The sequence below is a fragment of the Xyrauchen texanus genome, chromosome 13, assembly GCF_025860055.1.
Source record: "Xyrauchen texanus isolate HMW12.3.18 chromosome 13, RBS_HiC_50CHRs, whole genome shotgun sequence".
Taxonomy (NCBI): domain Eukaryota; kingdom Metazoa; phylum Chordata; class Actinopteri; order Cypriniformes; family Catostomidae; genus Xyrauchen; species Xyrauchen texanus.
The window spans coordinates 11,548,039-11,567,597 of NC_068288.1; the positions used below are offsets into that span (position 1 = coordinate 11,548,039).

The 19,559-nt window shown below is 40.0% G+C and overlaps 1 protein-coding gene and 1 non-coding gene across 2 annotated transcripts in view; both read right to left on the minus strand.

Annotated features, from left to right (window-relative positions):
• Positions 1-505: 505 nt before the first annotated feature.
• Positions 506-624, minus strand: LOC127654519 (5S ribosomal RNA). The gene has a single exon (XR_007971952.1). It is a non-coding gene; the product is annotated as a 5S ribosomal RNA (ribosomal RNA).
• Positions 625-3,144: 2,520 nt separating this feature from the next.
• LOC127654326 (pericentrin-like) overlaps positions 3,145-19,559 on the minus strand; it is a 65,191-nt gene continuing 48,776 nt past the window's right edge. Inside the window, exons 40-52 of the mRNA XM_052141452.1 lie at positions 19,207-19,377; positions 18,916-19,111; positions 18,554-18,767; positions 18,217-18,367; positions 13,410-14,096; positions 12,937-13,083; positions 8,460-8,618; positions 8,078-8,242; positions 7,438-7,664; positions 6,042-6,136; positions 5,729-5,876; positions 5,431-5,561; positions 3,145-3,525 (exon numbers count right to left, since the gene is read on the minus strand). Coding sequence (XP_051997412.1) covers positions 3,482-3,525; positions 5,431-5,561; positions 5,729-5,876; positions 6,042-6,136; positions 7,438-7,664; positions 8,078-8,242; positions 8,460-8,618; positions 12,937-13,083; positions 13,410-14,096; positions 18,217-18,367; positions 18,554-18,767; positions 18,916-19,111; positions 19,207-19,377 — 2,535 coding nt within the window. The 3' untranslated portion in view covers positions 3,145-3,481. The remainder of the gene's footprint in view (positions 3,526-5,430; positions 5,562-5,728; positions 5,877-6,041; positions 6,137-7,437; positions 7,665-8,077; positions 8,243-8,459; positions 8,619-12,936; positions 13,084-13,409; positions 14,097-18,216; positions 18,368-18,553; positions 18,768-18,915; positions 19,112-19,206; positions 19,378-19,559) is intronic.

A 19,559-nucleotide genomic window follows, 5' to 3' on the forward strand; every position in this document is an offset into this window, starting at 1 on the left:
ACTAAACAAAACAACAACCAAAGTGAAGTGCCTCCTGTCTCCACATTCAATTACATTGGAGCTGGACACACTACCTTTTCCTGCTTACCTGTACCTTAGCTGCCACGTTGCTTGCTAAAAGAGGGAGGACTCAGCGTGGGCAATGGGCCACGCACGGCAAGAAGCCACTGGGCCAACGCAAACCCTTCCCCACTCAAAGAAAGTCCTCTGGACACGTTCGATGGGAAATGTGCAACTCATTTTGCGGCAGCAAAGCACTTTGTTGGCACTTTCCTTCTCTGTGTGTTGCTGTCAAGAGGCAGCCAAAAACATAAAACCAGCCTCTGGACTGCCCCCTGGAGGAGGCAAGAAAAAGGACCAGGCTGTCATTTGCCACAGAGAAGGCAAAATGAAGGAAATAGATGGGGGGGGGTGTCTATTTACTAAGGTGAATGAATAAAATAAAAAAAAATGTCAGCTGTGGCAGGAGGACGCGTATTAGTTAAACCAATCCAGGAGAAGCAAAAGCTTACAGCACCTGGTATTCCCAGGCGGTCTCCCATCCAAGTACTAACCAGGCCCAACCCTGCTTAGCTTCCGAGATCGGACGAGATCGGGCGCGCTCAGGGTGGTATGGCCGTAAGCGAAAGATGCTGTGAACAGACGGCTATTTAAAGAAAGCCCACTGCCTGGGCCTTCCTCCTTGACACATGTCTTGGTGTGTCGTTTCAGAAGGAGAACATACATTGGACAAACAGACCCTGTCCTGACAAATGGGCATTTAAACAAACTAAACATTTCAAAAACCAGCCTCTGGACTGCCCCCTGGAGGTGGCAAGAAAAAGGACCAGGCTGTCATTTGCCACAGAGAAGGCAAAGTGAAAGAAAATAGACATAATATAATCTCAAACTAATCAATTTGTTTGTACTGCTGCAACCGGGTGTTTATGTAGTAACTTCATCCAATAAATGTATTCCCAAACCAGTGTATTCCCAAGCAAGTGCCTTGCTCAAGGACCCAACAGTGATATCTTGGCAGTGCTGGGGCTTGAACACCCAACCTTTCAGTCATAAACCCAGAGCCTTAACCACTGAGCTACCACTGGATCTTACATTCACTTGGATCTTTGTTCTGTTTAAGAATCAGACTGATCATGTGTCATGGTTGGCACAGAAACTTTTCATTCTTTAACTTCTAGCAAAAGCAGAGCCAATTCTGTAGCATAAGATCTAAAAAATGTTGCGGCAAAGCCATCTGGCCCCGGAGCCTTGCCTGTAGGCAGGGCCTAAATTAACTCGCCAAGCTCCTCCACGTTTATCTCAGAATCAAGATAAATATTTTGCTCAGTCGTCAGTTTAGGCAGTTCTAATGCTCCCACAAAGTTTCTAATATCTTCATCAGTAGACGAAGATGTGGAACTATAAATATAAAGATCTAATTATTTTAGACAGTCAAGTGAATGTTCAGCGAGTCAAGGTCACTCGGGAGCAACATGAAAATCACCAAAATTATGTACTCATTCCGATGAATTTATGAAAGACATAGCTTGTGGGCATGTAAATACTTTGTGACCGTCTTTCTGTTGCTGCAAGAGTTTCTTGCATTCCTTGAATCGATCACGTTTCTCTCTTGTCGTATTCACAAAGTCTGGGAACAAGAAAATGCTGTGACTCTTCCAAGAAAGCCTTCCTTTGCTCCTCGCCTCGTGCCACACAAGATCTTATGGATGATCTCAGAAATTTGGCCATAATTGATTGGGCCTGTCTCCTTTTGTCGATCTCGAGCCAGAATCCTGTGAGCTCACTCGATTACCAATTTATGGACTGTTATGTCGAACAGACTCGGTAAGAGCTCATCTAGGAGTTTAACCATATCTCGGTCTTCCTTGTTCTCAGGAATTCGAACAATTCGGATGTTGTCTTGCCGATTACGATTCTCAAGGTCTTCCAACTTTTCCCAGACACACTGCAAGTCTGTCTTGGTCGCTAACGGGTTAGCAGCTAATTCCCTCTCCGATGATTCTGAATAATCGATCTGTTTCTCGACATCCAACAATTTTGTAACAAACTCAGAGAATATTGTCTCAATCACCGTAATCGATCGACGTATTACCACAAGATCCTCCAAGTCCGCTATGACCTTTGTCAGCATCACAGACATGCTGGACAGTTGACGTTGAATTTCTCCCTCCACACAGTCCAAATTGAGTCCCTGGCCTGCGGCCCTGTCAGGAGTATCAGCTTGAGCACGCAAGTGTCTTTCAATGTCTCCAGAGTGCGAGGATTTTAAATTCTTTGATATACTGTCTTCATAGAACAGTTATGAAACAGTGTATCAAATCTCACCAGTTTAGGACACAAAAAGAATTTAAAACTAGCAAAGTGTGCAGTATACACGTCCGACCCTTGCATGGAGTCACGCGACTCTCCTCCCATCCAAGCACTATCCAGGCCCAACCCTGCATGCGCCATCCAGGCTCTGCTGATAATTACAGTGCCTCCTTTCAGTACCTTTAAGCCCATCACCATAAAAACAATCCATCTTTACAGATGCTTTATAATTTGACATATGTTTAGCCAGCTGAATGTTTCTCAGACTCCGATAGAATGCACAGCAGTAAATGGAGTTGGACTACAGTAGCAAACAGCATTTTTAAAATGTTCATTTATATGCATTGTACACAAACAATGTTGTAGACAGAAGATTTTCATAACCGATTGACAATTGTCAAATCTATCAGGCATTTGATATTTTGCTCAGATTGCAACATGACAAGTGAAGAGGGAGCATGACCAAAACTTGCTTGTTCTCGCATGCTGATCAATCCCTTGCCTTTGAATCTAACGAAGGGTCATATTTCACAGAAATTTTACACATAATAATTTTTTTTTTTTTTTTTATAGTAAAGGTGGGTGAGCTTAACATAAAAATTTACATACACACGCACGCACATGTTCCAGACAGTTTTGTGGGATTCAACCTCATTGTGTTTTGTCTAGTCTCCTTGCAAAACTACTGAACTTTGTTCAGACCTCTGAACAAAAATCACTCTAGATCTATTTCAAAACCCCTTGACACTGTTAGAAAAGCCTGACAGCCTGGTCCTTCAAAACCTTAATGACACAGTCCACAATTAACTCAATCTACATTCAAGTTATTTATTGAATTTATAGAAACGGTCCATACAAATATTTATAACATAACATGTCCAAGTATGTGCATTTAAACAGTGACATCAATCAAATCACAAATTCGAGTGCATATGTTTTAATAGATGCTTCCAGTGGACGAATTGAATAGACTTTTTCAGACAATTCAAAAATGTAAAATGTATACAAATATACAGCATATAAAAAATATTTAGGTTATCAATGTTATCATTTCAGTTACTTCAGCTGAAAAGATAAAGATGGATAAAACAGTACATAAAAATAATTTATGAAGGTTAAAAAAAAATATATATATAATTTCAACAGCCTGGCACTGGTGATATTTCATCATTCATCGGTCAGATTTTCTGGAATAAGGGAGCACTGATGATGAACCTACGAAACAAAACACAAAATATGATTAGAAACTAGATCTCACAGCAGCATTTGTGCAGACGAACAGGCATGCTAGTGTGTGCACATACTCAACTACACCTGTGTGAAACAAGAACAAACCGAATGTGACTGATCACACAAGATAGTGAATTTGTTTTTTAATTCCTTTGTGACTGGTTAATATGGAAATGAGGCCAGACGATCACTCACCATAAGGCCAAGTGTACCCTGGTGCCAAACAACTCAAATACAGCTAGGTTCTATTTTCTAGAAACCACTTCTGCTGATAGTTCGAATCGGGGAGGCTATGCCTCCTGTTCTCTCTGGGGACTGTAACATGACAAGGTCAGACGACATAGAAAGTTTTGGATCCATTCACCCTTTTCCCCAAAGAATCTAACCATCTTGTGTAATCTTACATTTAGTTTTGAACAGCAAAACAAACATTTTTGTTTCTTTAGTGTACAGTAATTCACAAATCTATTAATTAAGAAATGAATTAAGAAATATCTACCATAAAACAAAGGCAATCTGAATAAACAAAACAGTTTTTAAATTAAGTTATTTATTGAAGCAAAAAGTTACTGTGAATGTTCTGTGGACTGATGAGTCAAGAGTGGAACTGTTTGCAAGACAGGGGTGCCGTTACATCTGGCATAAATCAAACACAGAATTCCACAAAAATAACATCATGCCTACGGTCAAGCATGGTGGTGGTGGTAGTAGTGAAGGTGTGGGGATGCTTTGCTGCTTCAGTGACAGAGCGACTTGCAATAATTGAGGGAAAAATGAATTCTGCTCTTTACCAGAAAATCCTAAAGGAGAACGTCCGGTCATCAGTCTGTGCATTAAAGCTCAAGCATAACTGGATTAAGCAGCAAGACAATGATCCGAAGCATTTGAGTAAGTCCACCTCTGAATGGCTCAAAAGAAGCTAAATTAAAGCTTTGGAGTGGTCTGGTCAAAGTCTTGACTTGAACCTGATTGAGATGCTGTGGCAGGACCTTAAATGTGTAGTTCATGCTTGAAAACCATCCAATGTCGGCAAAAAAATTCCACCATAGCTCTGTGAAAGACTGATCTCCAGTTATCATTAGTGTTTGGTTGCAGTTGTTGCTGCTAAAGGTGGAACAACCAGCTTTTAGGATTAATGGGGCAGTTAGTTTTTCACATGATAAGGTGGATGGATCTAACTTTTTTGCTTCAATAAAAAAAATATATATATATATTTGAAAACTGCATTTTGTTTACTCAGTTTGCCTTTGTTTTATGTTATACCTCGTTTTAAGAACTAAAACAATTTAGAATGAAAAATACACAGAAATAGAAGAAACCAGGAAGGGGCAAATACTTTTTCACAGCATTGTAGATGAATCCAAGTGTAAGAGTAATCAAAGTTTTATCAAGCTTGAAATCATGATCATGCTTAAAGACTGAAATGGCAAAATGTACAGTGAAAGTTATATTTTTGGCTGTTCTCACCCTAAACCTATTAGATGCTTCGGTAGACATAAAAAAAAAAAACAAAACACTGGAGTCTTACAAATTACTTTTATGCTGTCTTTGTGTGCTTTTTGGAGCTTCAAAGTTTGTCACCATTCACTTGCATTGTGTGGACCCACATAGCTGAGATATTCTCAAAATAAAGCAAAAATAAATTATATGAAGTTATATGAGGAGTAAATATTATATTCTGAGGTCAATCAACATTTGCCACAAATGCTGTTGATAGAGCTTAACTTGTATTGAACATGAAACAAGTGCTGTGAATTTATAGCTCTCAATGCAACACTACACAATTATGTCATTAGCCTCTTCTAATTTTCTTAAGCAGCCAAGATTGGAAGTACTGGTGTAAAAGACGAGATAGTAATTTTAGCTGAATTTCATTTGGCCTCACCTTACCAGGACGACCAGCTCCGAGACGCTGCTGGACTGTCTCCAGGTGTTGAATATACTCTGTGAGGGAGCATTCCTGATCTTGGGAAGAGCCGCAGGAGCGGTCAGCTGGTCCCAGCACAGGACTTGGGTACATTCTTGGATGACGACAGAAGAAGAAAAAAAAAAAAAGTTATTGAAACTGATTTTTGAAATTAAAAGCGTCACTTCTTGTCAACCTAGAACAACACTGAATACACCTTGTCTAGCAAGAAACATGTTTGGTTGTTCACCAGTGATGCGATTAAAACCTAAAACATTTTACCTATTGTGTAATCTGAAGGGGGATTTGATTGGTGATACCAGAGGGTAGACCATGCCCCTTTGGGTCAAAGCATGATCACGGGTGGGTGGAGAGTTAAACGCAGCTCCAGTCTGCTGTGGCTTCAGCACTTCAGTCCTAAAAGCACGAACTGAGAGAGAAGAAAAGGCGGTATGAATCTGACTAATAAACAACAAATTATTTTAATAACCTGGAGAAGAGAATTATCCAGGGCTGCCAAATGCTTGTGTTCTGCAATTACACAAACTGAATAAATACATCATGGTGCTGTTAAACAAGTGATTGAGGGACTGACTTGTGCTTTGTCCTGTTCCATGCACGTTAACCATGGCACTGCCTACAGAGATTTTCCTTGTAGATCTTTGCCATTTCCTGGTGAGGAACTTTAGTCTAAAAAAAGGACAGAAAATAAGAAATAACCATCTAAGGATGTCAACAATTCCTGGTGCTTCAGCACCAATTCGACACTAAAATTAGAAATGTTACAATGTCAGTCTTTGTAGCACATAGTACTCAATTCGTTACCTATGGGCTGTCTGACATACAAGCGCTTGGTGGTCAAAATGCCTATTTAACATTTGTGGACGTTGTATTTTGGATTCGCTATAAACAACGCATAATTTAAATGAATTAAAACCGACTGAATACTGTTCGCAATACTCTACACTGTCATTTTTGTTGGTGCTGGCTACTGGCACATCACCAACAAAAGCGCCACTGGTAAGAAACCTCTAAGATTTTCAATTGAAACCTGTTTGACTGTAAAGATTCTCTCTCTAGTTTCATTTGATATACTGCTTTTAAAAATCCATTCATGTTTTGTGCAACATGCAATTAGGACTGCGTTCCTTCAAAAGTTGATAAAACATGTTAGCTATTTTGAAAATTTTTCCACATTAACATCTGTGGGTCAGTTTGATCCATAATATACATTTTAATATACTTCGTTTTATTTTGTTCTCACAATTATCACTAGTAAATGCATTCCTATACATTTAATGTGCATTTTCACATTGAGAATAAATGTATTCATGCAAAAGCTGACAAATGTTGCTTTCAGAGGCTTTATATGGAGTTAGGATGAAAATAAGGAGCATTTCTAACTGAACTGGGACCAGTGCAGATAGACAGCACACTGGAGGTCAAGTAATTCACTAAATATGGAGGGAGGGTGTATCCTATAGCTCTCTATGAAGCCAAGTGCATTCAATCCTAAAATCCAACCAAAAGTTCAGTTTCAGGCTGCAGATGATCAACATGTTTGACAGACATGGGATAATGATAATCAGTACATAGATTCAGAATTGTATAATGCAAAATTTGAATATGGTTGTCAGTGATTTGATGCTGGCCATTACTTTTAATAAGAATCAATTCAGCTTCATAGAAAATCAGCTGTAATGTCTATAATGTCTCAAAAACATGAATAACCAACTCTCCTCGACACAAACTATCTGATGAAAACAATTCTAAAAACGTTCTAATAGCTTGGTATTACTTAATTTCACAACTTATCCCTGTGGTCAAAAATATTACAAATACTATTTTTTTTTTAAGTTTTTTATTAGGTGCTAATAGTTATGAATCAAATAGGGAAATGAAAAATGCATCCAGCAGTCACATGGGGGTCTTAAGGGCATGTATAGTAAATGCAGTCTAGCTGTATGTGCTGTATTAGCCATTTTCCTTACCTTGAGATGGCGATGACTACTCTAACGGATGTTCTGAAGCGATTTAGGGGTCTGGACACTTGTGACTGGCTCAACGTTGGTTGTGCACCCATACGAGCTATAAGCGAAAGTGTAGCCTGCTCGCACTCCTGGAAGCCTCCCAGCAGCAACAGCAGATAGCGCTTCTGATACACCAGTGACTTTCTGTAACTCTCCGCTCGCAGGTATCTCTCATAGAGCCGCTGCACCTACGACACGGAGCAGGACGGAAAAATGCTTTTAAAGTGCATATATTCGTACGCCACCATATCCTTTTCAGTACCGAGATAGAATGTAGTGAGTAATACCAATGTCCTTCATATGTAAGTATATTCTGGAGCAGCTTGAGACATTGCAATTCATAGTGATATTGTAAATACACTGAGCATGCAATGCGTTATATGGACACTGAGTTTTGACCTATCCTCTCTCATGACCTTATGTTTAGTACATAAAATTAAAGCCTTGTGCATCCTATATTCACATGTTCATGTAGAATTTACTCTGAAAAGCCCTCAACAAGTTAAAGACTTTATTAGCTGGACCAATCCAAAAAACACAGAAGATTGACACATAAAAGGCAAGGCTTTTATAATGTGAAACTCTATAAAAAGGCCTTTACCTTGTTGTTTGAGAGGTCGGAGATGAGTCTGTTTTCATTGCTAGCTGTGACCTTTGAGAGACCAGAATCTGCCTTTCGTAATGCAGCCTGAAGAGCTGCTTTTTCCCTCTGCCAGGCCAGTTTCTCTGATAACATGCTCTGCTCCATAAGCGCAGGAGACTTCACCTAAGAGAGAGAGAGAGACAAAAATTCAGTGTACTATGTTTACGCAAACTGCTGTAAGATAACACCCAAAATGCTACCCATAACCAATCAAAGTTAAAAATGAAGCTCCATCTTGGTTTGTGAAAGAGTTAAATAACTATTGTTTTGTTCATAATCGACAGTAACTGACACTTCTGAATACTACTCCATACAGAGTTCGGAAACATCGATTTCTTACCTGCTCCTGGCATTTGAGGCTGTGCAGTTCTCTCTCCAGAGAGGATATAGTGTGTTTGAGAGAGATCTTCTCCTCATTCAAAGCAGCAAGGCACTCAGAGAACTCGGAGTTCTCCTTCAGCAATCGTTCCATTAGAGAGGGAGTGGATGAGGTAGAGTCCTAAGAAATACAGGATCCAATATTTCAGCAAAATAACAAGCAAGCGTGCTGCTGCTACAAATATCTGCAGGGCTGTGATTCTACCATTGGCACGAGGCCACAGCCGTGATGTTTTGTACAATAAACAAAACATTCTATAAAACAAGAATTTAATATCAAGTAGCATACATTTTAGAGGCAATAAAAAGAATTAATTGCAACAGACTTTTAGTTGAGGATTATACAATTATTTAGAATAACAATAATCAAACTGTGAGGGCTGTCATTTAAATTAAATAAACAGTCTGACTGCGCTGTCCGCTCTGCTTATTTGCGCAGCGGTTTTGTCTGTAGTGCTTTCTTAAATACATGTAAACCGGATCAGTGCATTACACATGTGTTTTCAGTGGTTTCAGAGCGGTTCTGGTGCCTCGATTGACAGATGTGCTACGAGTTTGGTTCGGTGTGCAAACAGTTGCTGAGTGCATTATATTTGAAGCGCTCCAGATTAATTTTAGAATTGCACATTTGCTAAATTTCACAATTGTTTAGCAGCTAGATAATAGTTAATATACAAATCTGAAATAACCAAGCCACTAGGTTTTTGTGGACAGAAAGGAAGATGAGCATTTCACTACCAGGCTTCCCTCACTTTTCAAGGAACAATTTCCAGGACATTTTATGCACCCATCAAGTGTCATTTTTAAACAAAAGCATGTGTCCATTTAAATAGAGCTTTAATTTTGGTGTTTGTGCATACTTGTTGGTAGTTTCTCACCCCCAGATAAGTAGTTGGCTACATGGGCCAGTGTGCTTATTAATCCTCGTAAAGCTAAATTCAATGCATGTGCTGCACACTTCAGAGTGCTCTCTGTCTCTGTCATTTCACACACAAGAGCGCTCATGATGATCATGGTGTTTTTAGTGTATGAGCGACCGTCTCTACACATTAATTCTAAAGCGCACATCACTTGCAGGTTATATACTTAATTAAACAAAAAAAAAATGCCCCTGATTTAATTATCACACAAGGACATTTCACAATTTTTATTTCATTAATTGTACATTCAAACATTCATTTTCATCCAAATGTGTCATATTCCATGACATTCTGCATTTTATTGCTAATGCCATTTTTATAACTAGATTCTGTGTATTCCAAATACTACATGTTAATTCACATCCCGAGGTATTAAGGCCGAATCACCACACTAAGATCCAGCGGGAATTAAAAAATAAGTAAATAAAATCAGTGGTCTGACCATCATCATTGTCTAAAGTTTACAACTCGCAGGGATGCAAACTCACGAGGGCCGAAAAGCTGAGAAAATCAGATCCACGAACATGTTTTCCGGGTTTAAAAAAAAATAAAAAATATTTTTAAGAAAAAGCTAAAAGCACCAACTTAAGCCATTTTTATGATTCAAGTATAGACAATTATCTACAAAATTGTGCAGAATTAGCTGCAAAACTAAATGTTATTTTGGTATGGCTTGCTTCTGTTTCACAAATACGTTCAGTTTCATTAATTGATTTAGGGACCACTTCTGGAGATGCAATTAAATGCAGTGCAGATGCAGTGCTTTAAGTGGAAGGAAGAAAAAAAAGTCCAGGTACTCTCCTTAATTTTAAACCGAGTTTAACACTGATTGGGGGGCTTTGAGACTTTTTGTTAACATATAAAAATATATAGATATTATTTATAAACATAATATTTTTTTTGGAAATCTTTTGGTTTTGAGGTTAATTTGTTTTTAATTTGATGCTTATTTCGTTTGGTAATTTATTTTATTTAATACAGGGGATTTTGCCAGCATTTTAGCAAAAGCAGACTAAACAATAATTTAAAAGAATTTGGCTGTAATTTAAAAAAAATAAATAAATAAAAAAAAAAAAACGCTGATCTTTTCATCCAGTATTGTGTATTTATTTTTACATTTAAAACATCTTTATGCACAGAAATTATATATTTTTTGTACTGTGGGCTAATTCCGTGACTGCCGTCTATTATTTTGTATGGTGTGGAAAAGCAGCTTTAATAAATAAACGGATGGCTCTATATTAATCGTAAACAGTGGCCATTCATTTGTTAAACATGAACGAGATATTGGTGTTTGCACTCCTGGAACTTGGAAGTGTCACGTTTGCGGATCGGCTCTATATGCTGTAAAGATCAATCCATAATTATGTACAATAAATTGGCTTTCAATACTGTCGTCATGGTAACACAGACTAACGATTGGGGCAAACTCTGTCATGTGACACAATTTTTGCATTAATGCCAATTTTATCGACAAAAAGCGTTTCCAACCCATTTTTTCGCAACATCTGATGTATCAACATAGTTTATGGGCTAGAGTTAAACGCAAAAAATATGATGTCGACATTTGTGACATTTTAGCTATAATGTTTCCATCAGCTTATTTTGATGCGCTAAAACTTGTCGCAAAAAATCCTTGGATGGAAACGTAGTTATTGTGAATGACAAAATGATTTCCAGTTTACCTCATCACTGCCGTTTAGAATTTCAGGGCTGTTTAATCTGGTTTCAAAGAGCTTTGCACAGAGCGTTTAAGGTTTTCAATGTATTTGTCAGAGCTGCACAGGAGGGCCAGTCCCGCTTGGTTCTCACGCTAAGGCCAGTGGATGTGTTGTGCGGGAGGGCATGTCCAGTTCTCGAGCTGCAGCCAGTGGATGCGTGGGAGTTTAATAAATGTCCTTCCATCATTGTACAGTGCATTTCACATGAGTTAAGTCAAGGCGTCAACGCTTTGCCCAACACCAGCGTTAAGTGGCGCTTTGCCCTCCACAAGACAAGCCTTGCAGTAAGCGTCACATGGGGCGAATTTACGAACTTGTCACGCCAGCAAGCAGGAGGTGTGCACAATAAACATTGAAAACATTTATTATGAAGAGAAAAGAAATGCCAATTTGCTTTGCAGAAAGTAAAGATGACTCGTTTGTTTAGGTCTTAGCTGGGTTTTTATTTGGTGAATGTATTTACTGTAGTATCTGGATACACTGACATAAGGTAATAATGTATTAAAAATCTTCATAAATACGGACAGTTCGTATTTTGACTCCTATTCAGAGTCCCGAGCTACCATGTTTTTGTACATGTAACGGAAACCTTGCTAGCATCAGAGTCAAGCCGTTTTATTAAATATTAATAATAAAATAATTATTTTCCAGGACATTTTTTTACATGACTGGAATTGCATTGGCATTGCAAAATTCCACGATGCATGGGAACCCTGATACTCAAGTTCCTTCAGTTTTCTGCCATGAAAATTTCAGCCAAAAAAATAAAGACTTCAGGGTTTCCCGGACTGCATAGCAATGTCATGAGCAAGTACATTAGAATATTAATCAGCAGCATCATCATTTTACAATTAAAAAAAAAAAAAAGATTTCTAAAATAAATAAAATAATAATGTTATTACAATAATATTAATATTATAATATTCATATAAAATAATGATCAAAAGATAGTTGACCCTTTCATAAATTGGAGGAAAAATAAATACATTTAAACAGCAGACAGATGCTTTGTGATGTTTCTTTCCTCTGTGTTTCACGGTTTTATCTTTTTAGAGGACCAAGTAAAAGTGTTTCTAGAACAGTATTTCCGGTTAGCAGTAGAGAATGGGGGAAAACATGGTTTAATTTGGGATGGAGGGATGGATGGATGGATGGAGGGATGGATGGATGGATGGATGGATGGAGGGAGGGAGGGATGGATGGAGGGATGGATGGATGGAGGGATGGATGGAGGGATGGAGGGAGGGAGGGATGGATGGATGGATGGAGGGATGGATGGATGGAGGGAGGGATGGATGGAGGGAGGGAGGGAGGGATGGATCATGTCAAAATTGTTTTTATAAGACTTAGGAAAGAGCCATACAATGTTTCAACATTTTTCCTTTTCTGTTCCACAGAATGTCATACAAGTTTGGACCAACATGAGGGTGTTTTATTTATTTAATTTGGTTCTTTTTTTAAGGAGGACTCAAGTGTGTGAATACCCTTTCTACTTCCAGTACTTCCAGTCAGCAGTAGAGTATGGGCAAACATGGTTTAATTTTGGTAAAAAGGAATCACACGTTTTTTCTTTTTTTTATGTTTATGATATTGCTCAATTCAAATTTTATTATTTTATTTTTTTCCAAATCTTTTGTCCAAAGCCCTAGGAAAGAGCCATAGAAACACTTGTCAAAAATTCTCCTTTTCAGTTTCTCAGAGTCATACTGGTTTGGACCAACATGAGGGTAAGTAAATTATGAATTTTGTTTTTTGTTTGTTTACTTCATGTAGTCCAAGCTACATGTGTGCATGCTACCTGTGATTGTTTTTTGAGGATGTTCTGGGTTACGTTTAAGCCATTTGAGTGAGTCTCTCTCTGCAGGCGTTCTGATGTGAGCCGTTTCTCTTCCTGCAGCTGCTTCAATCTCTGCTGATCCCTTTGACGCAACAACTCCAGTTCCAACTGTGGGTAAACAAAAACAACAAAAAAAAGACCACCCGGAATGTTGAGATGCAATGTGCTCTAGATGCTCATGCAGACATCAGAAAATGGTTTAAAAGAAAGTCCCCCCCCCCCAAAATTAAAATTGTCATCTACTTTCTATCATGGAACTCAAGAGATGTTGGGTGGAATGTTAGCAGTCATCATACACTATCTGTCAGTCGCTAGCATTATTGTATGTTCCACAAAAGAAAGTCCTGCGAATATGGAACGACACTGTGACAGATTTTTCAAAGTTTTAAGTTTATACCTTTAAGAAAACATACGTTTTATTTTTTTCATCTCACCACTTTCTCGTTTGTGTGTTCGTGGCGTCGCTCCTTTTCCACTTGCTCTCGTTTCTCCTGCCTCTCCATTTGCTCGTCCCTCACTCTTTCCTCTTTCACAGCTTTCATCTTTTCCATCATTCCATCCAACTCTGCTTGTAACCGAGTGGCTCTCTCTTGCTCTGCCTCTAGGGCGCACCCCACCTTCATATTCTGAGCCTGCAGGCCCTCCAGAGCAGCACGGAGCCTCCTCGCTTCTTCCTGCTCCTTGTGTGCTGCCTGCTCTGCCTCCTGAGCATCCCTGTGATTCTTTTCCAGCAATTGTCCTTGCAGACGTTCCAACATGGCTGTTAGATCTTCGCCCTGCCGTTTCTCCTGCTCTAACTGCATCTGTAGATCCTGAATGAACTTCCTGTCATGGGCACTGGCTGATTCCTGTCTGCGTGCTTCCTCCTCTAAGCGACGTGCGTGCTCCTGGGCTTGACGGGATAGCGAATCAGAGAGTTCTGCCGCTCGAGAACGCTCCTGCTCCAGGCGAGAGACTGCAAGTTCGGTACGTTCCTGCTCCTGGGCCAGCAGAGCTTCGCAACAAGACTGCTCAATCTGGAGCTCTGAGCGGAGGTTACTGATGGTCACATGCTCTTGCTCCAGAGCCAATTTAAGCTGACTGAGATGAGATGCTTGCTCTTTCAAAGCCAGGTGCAATGACTACATAAAAAAAATAAAAACATGCATAAAACAAACAAAAGTATGCATTTTTGAACACCAACCACACCCATGTAAGAATTTGGGTGGATTTCAAGGGAAACTTTGCTGGTATAGGAATTGAAAGTAGTTCTACTGTGTAGATATTACAGGTTGACAGAAACACTATGTTTGTGCTGAAGGGGCTCATTTCTGCAATTTACTTTTTTTTTGCAAAGAAAAATGCATTGGAGTATAAAAATATTGGTAAATATTGTCAATGCAGTAACACTTCGATTCAACAAATCCCCATGTGGTATAAGAAAGTTATATATATATATATATATATATATATATAAAAATTTATATATAAAACTAATAGGCATCTATTGCCATTGATTAATTTCTGATATCCGCTAGTTCTAAAAAGTATACACTTAACATTTGCAAAGTTCATAAACTGCAAAAAACATCAAAGTAGCGATGACAGTCTTTCAAAAGTGCATCACAAAGCTATTGCCCAAGTTTAATTAAGTTGTTATCACAGCCAACAACTGTACAACACTGTTCTAACACTTAAAATTGTTGTTCTCTTTGTTCGGTATCTCACAACGCCTTCTCCGATCCTGGAAGCACCAATGACACCACAGCTGTCAGTTGACAGACCAATCGCAGCAGTGATAATGGAGGCCCTCCTCCCTCATACAAAACACAGCCAAAGGTCCAATCTTCAGTCTCATTCTCTTCCGCTTGAAGATCATTTGAAGAAATCCTCATAAGGGCCTGCAGTGGAGTGGTGTTAACGGCTCGTTAGATGAACGGTTAGGTCCGTCGCAGAGGGCGATTATTCTTCTGTGAGGATTATTTACTGTAAGGATAAATATTTATTCTGCCGTCTTAACTGGATATAAAGCCGATATAGATTTATACTCTCCAGCATGTTGTTGTGGTGTGACTGATCACATTTTTAAGAGTATCACTAAAACAAGTGGCACATTTTGGTGAAATCTTCAAGCGTCGGAGTGAAGGGAAAGGACTCCTCCTGCCCATGAGCATATGGATTGATGAAGGATACCCACCCACTGTGCATTGCCTGTCTGGGGGTCAGACACGTACAAGCCACACTTGCTAATCCTGAGTGTTGCCCTCACTGCTCTCAATTTGTGCTGCACGTTTTGGAGGGTGTGGGGTCGCAGGCATGAATGGGAATCCCTGTTTCCATCTGCCGTCCATGGAGAAAGAACCCCCTCCCCAACCTCAGGAACAGCGCAGCTGGGGGGATCTGATGGATGAGGTCTCTCCTGACCTTCCTCCACTCTTTGAATAAGGAAAGAGGAGGATTAAGATGGTGATCAACTTTTGAAGGAAGATGGGGAGGAGGATGCCATTCTCCCTGCTGATCCTCTTCCCGACCGGACAGTGCATTGGATAAGTCCCCTTCTCCTGTCCAGGGAGAGTTGGATCTTATTGAAATGGAACGCACGATTCGATGCACGTTCCAGGGATGATAAATACGGGAGGGAATCATCTGTAGGGAGAATGGAGACTTAATCCTCAGTTGGAGAGTCAGCTGTGGGAGAGATATGGGCGAGCGGCCATAAATCTCTTTGCATCACATGAAAACGCTCATTGCCCACTTTTCTTCTCTCTGGCAAGAGACGGTGCTCCTATGGGTGTGGATGCTCTAGTGCAGCAGTCACCAATTAGCAGATCGCAGTCTAGGTCTGGACCCCGGCTTGGTTCCATCCAGACCATGAGACAAAATGACAACGGTTGCATTGTACCTTTCCCAAGCGAGCAGCTTAACACTCAGAGCTGGACACACAACAAGCACTCATGGGCTATCAGCAATATATCATCGAATATCTTTCTCTTGCACTGAACGTGCTTCATTCCCGCTCTGTGTGCTGCCTCTCTCCCCCGCTATAGACATGAGGCACGCATAAAAACTGATTTACTCTACTATTAGTTATTGCAGTTATTTTAAGGTAAGCAGCAATCAAGTAAACGTGGCTCCTTTGGATGTTTTATCTGTCTAAAAAGTTTTAGATTAATTTGAGATATTAATTTTAGATATTTAAATAACTTTGGAGTCCCCCATGTCCTCATCCCTGCCCAGTTTGAAGAGAATAATTTGACTAGATTCGTTTTTTCTTTTACAAAATACTACTGCTGCCAATGTGAAAAATTATAACTATTCCAAAAAAACAAATAAAAACAATTATATTAATTCATAGCCATACTTAATGTATAAGTTATTATTATACGGACCTTTGCTGGTAAGGAAATATAGAGACTGGACCTCTTTGAATTTTAATTGAATACCCCTGCTCAAGCACATCCTTGGCCAAACGCACTACTTTACAAATTACATGGAGTCTAATCGTTCCAACTCTAAGAAGGGTAAGTGAATACGTTCAAATCAGTCATACTGATCAACCCGAAATGGACAGGGAAACTGTGGCTGGCGGAGATAATTAATCTCCTTTGCCGCCAGCCTTGGCCCCTCCTGCTAAACAAGCACAGAGGGAAATATTTCACACCCACCTGGACTGAATAGCTCTATGGTTCCGGCCCATGAGAAGCTAATTTTAAGTGTCACAGGTTTAACACCAAGGATGATTGAGACTATTCAAAGCAGGAGGGCTGCCTGAATGCACTGTGTATGATCGAAAATGGAGTGTGTTTGAGCAATGGAGTGCACACAGACACATTGTTCCATTTGTTTTGTTTCGTGGCAACTTTATCTAAAAACATTTTTTTTTTACCATTATTGTTTATCTTGCTGCCATATCGGCCTGTCATGTGGTAATTGACTCGAATACAATAGGTCAACGCTTGTTTGCAGGTTTATGAAGGGTGCTTGACTTTTGAACAGGGTGTCAAAACCATTAGTTCGGTCATGGGATCTGTCAGTGATTCTGAAAAATTTTCTCAGCCTCCTTTTGAGCCAACTGAAAGTATAGAATTGAAGCTCCTTTCACTAAAGGCAGTTTGTTATTGGCTCTGACAACCGTAAAACGAACTCCATGCTTATTTGGATGCACTTTGCTGTGGATTTGTTGAGAGTGAATCCAACCTTTGTGCCTAAAGTGAGCATCTCCACGCTTAGCTGGAAGCCGGTGGAATGGTTGTCTTTTCACTCACTGCCTTTTTCCTTAGAGGTAGACTTAACTGTCTGTGTCCAGTTCGTATGCTTGTACGTGGAAAAAAAACAAAAAACATTGAGGAGTAATCAGCTTTTCGTTTTGCGAGCCGATTCTCATAAAGACAGACCCATATCATGACAGTGCCTCATTGGTTAGTGGAAGCTATTATATTGAGTTATAACAGCCTGGGATTGTGACCTCAGGAGAGCTTGACAGCTCTTTAAACCAGAGGCATGGCTACCTCGTGGGCGCTGTTTAGGGGCGTTTCCAGGACATATGAGCGGCTGCGAGTTGGGTGTCGCCTCGCAATTTTGTCTGATTTTCTAGACAGGACATTACATCCGTCATTGACTCATTATGTCCTTAGTGTGGGTATTCAATCTGCCGATTTGTAAAAAAAAAAACAGAATTATAACAGTGAAAGCACAAGAGTGTTCTTGTTTTCCCCGATCCATTCACTGGGAAATGAATTGGGCCTATTACATTGGACACTACAAGTCAGTTGATGGGACTGCTTCAGACAGCATATCTGCAATAAAGGAGTTGGCTATATCTCATTGTGAGATATCAAACTAATGTTAGAAAGAGAACTTTAGGTTACTCATGTAACCCTGGTTCTCTAATAACAGGAGTGAGGTATCTCACCACACTTCCCACCTTGCAGTTGCATGGAGAAGAGATATGCGGAGAATGAAGGGTCCTTTGGCAGCGTCTTATATGAAGCAGGTTCGACTCCCATATCACTGCTTTGATTGGTCTGTCAACTGACATCCGTGGGGTCATTGGTGCTTCCAGGATCGGATATGCTGATACGTTTTCTCATAGCGAGATATCTCACACTGTTTTCAGAGAACTGGAGTAACGCGAGGAACCTAAAGTTATTCTCTGTCGGGAACGCTCATTTTGGTAGTTTTTACATTGCCAGTTTTCTGTTTTGTGTCTCAAGAAGCAAACAGGAAAACTGTGGATGGTACTACATCAAAAGTGTGTTTCACCTGCTGTGCGTGGTGGCTTTGCTCAACTGTCTGTTGGTTGCTGAGTCTCTGCTGATGAAGCTCCTCTTGCAGTTTTTGCACTCTAGTCTGCTCTTTCTTCACTGCCTGGAAGCAGGCCTGATGTTCAGCCTCCACATTTTCCACTTTTAGCCTTGAGACACATACAATTTAAAAACGTAATAAATAAATAAATAGAATTTACACTCATATAATAACATTTAGGATGGTTATTTGTCCAAACAAAGTCTAATTTAAAATAATAATTTTCCATTTTGGCCAAGAATTTTCATGTAAGTGCATCACTAATACATGTTCCATGTATGAATGTTTTCTGTACCTGAGCTTGCTAATCTGGCTTCTTAATTCCTCTTGATTATTGAATGCTGACTGAAGCTGAAGTGTGGTCTCCTCTAGCTCCACCTTCAGCTCTGAAACCGCCTTCAGCTCCACCTCTAGCCGTCTCTGCTGCTCCACCCCACGAGCCTCCAGAGTGGAGCGCAGCTCATGAGACAGCGTCTGTTCCTGCTCCAGCTGCAGCTCCAGCTCTTCAACTATACAAATATATCCACACATAAATAAAATCTGCTTTTGCAAAGACAGGAAAACCAACATCTGTAATGGTGAAACTACACCACTAGTGAAAAACCAACAAAAACAGACCAGGGAAATGGATAGCAGAGCAGAATCAACAGAGCTTACTTTCTCCATGCAGCTGGTGTTGTGTTTGTGTGCCTTGTTCTTTTGCAGTGTGCAGGGAATCCTGCAGAATCTGCAGCTGTTCCTGGCTCTGTTGCGTGCTTGCATGCAACTGTTCATGCAGATTGCGCACCTCAGCCAACAGACTGTGACAGTCTGCGCTAAACAACTGCTCTAATGACCTCCTTTGCTGCTCCTCCTAAAAGAGGAATGCATGGATAAAGCGCAACGATAACAGAAAAGCTCTGTTAATATATTTTGTTCAGAAAATGAACATGCATGGCAACTCCATACCTGTTTCTGAAACAGTTTCTGCAACTGGTCCATCAAAAGGGTGTGGTCTATCTGAGTGTTTGCTCCCATGACAGCCTGAAGTTGACAGTGAAGCCACTCCCTTTCACTGTCAAACACACCGCGGACAGCCTGCAACAGTTCATGCCTCCAGTCCACATCCCTACTGTCGGTCTAACACACACACACACACAAGCACAGAACATTTAACTTGAAGGACTTTCTGTCACTCTACAGAGAAAACCATTTTAATAAAGAAAAAATATTGAGAGCACCTTCAAGTCGTGACTATATAATAACAACATTAAGGCAGCAATGAGTTTCTCTATAAATTATGGATCTACAATAGATCGGGT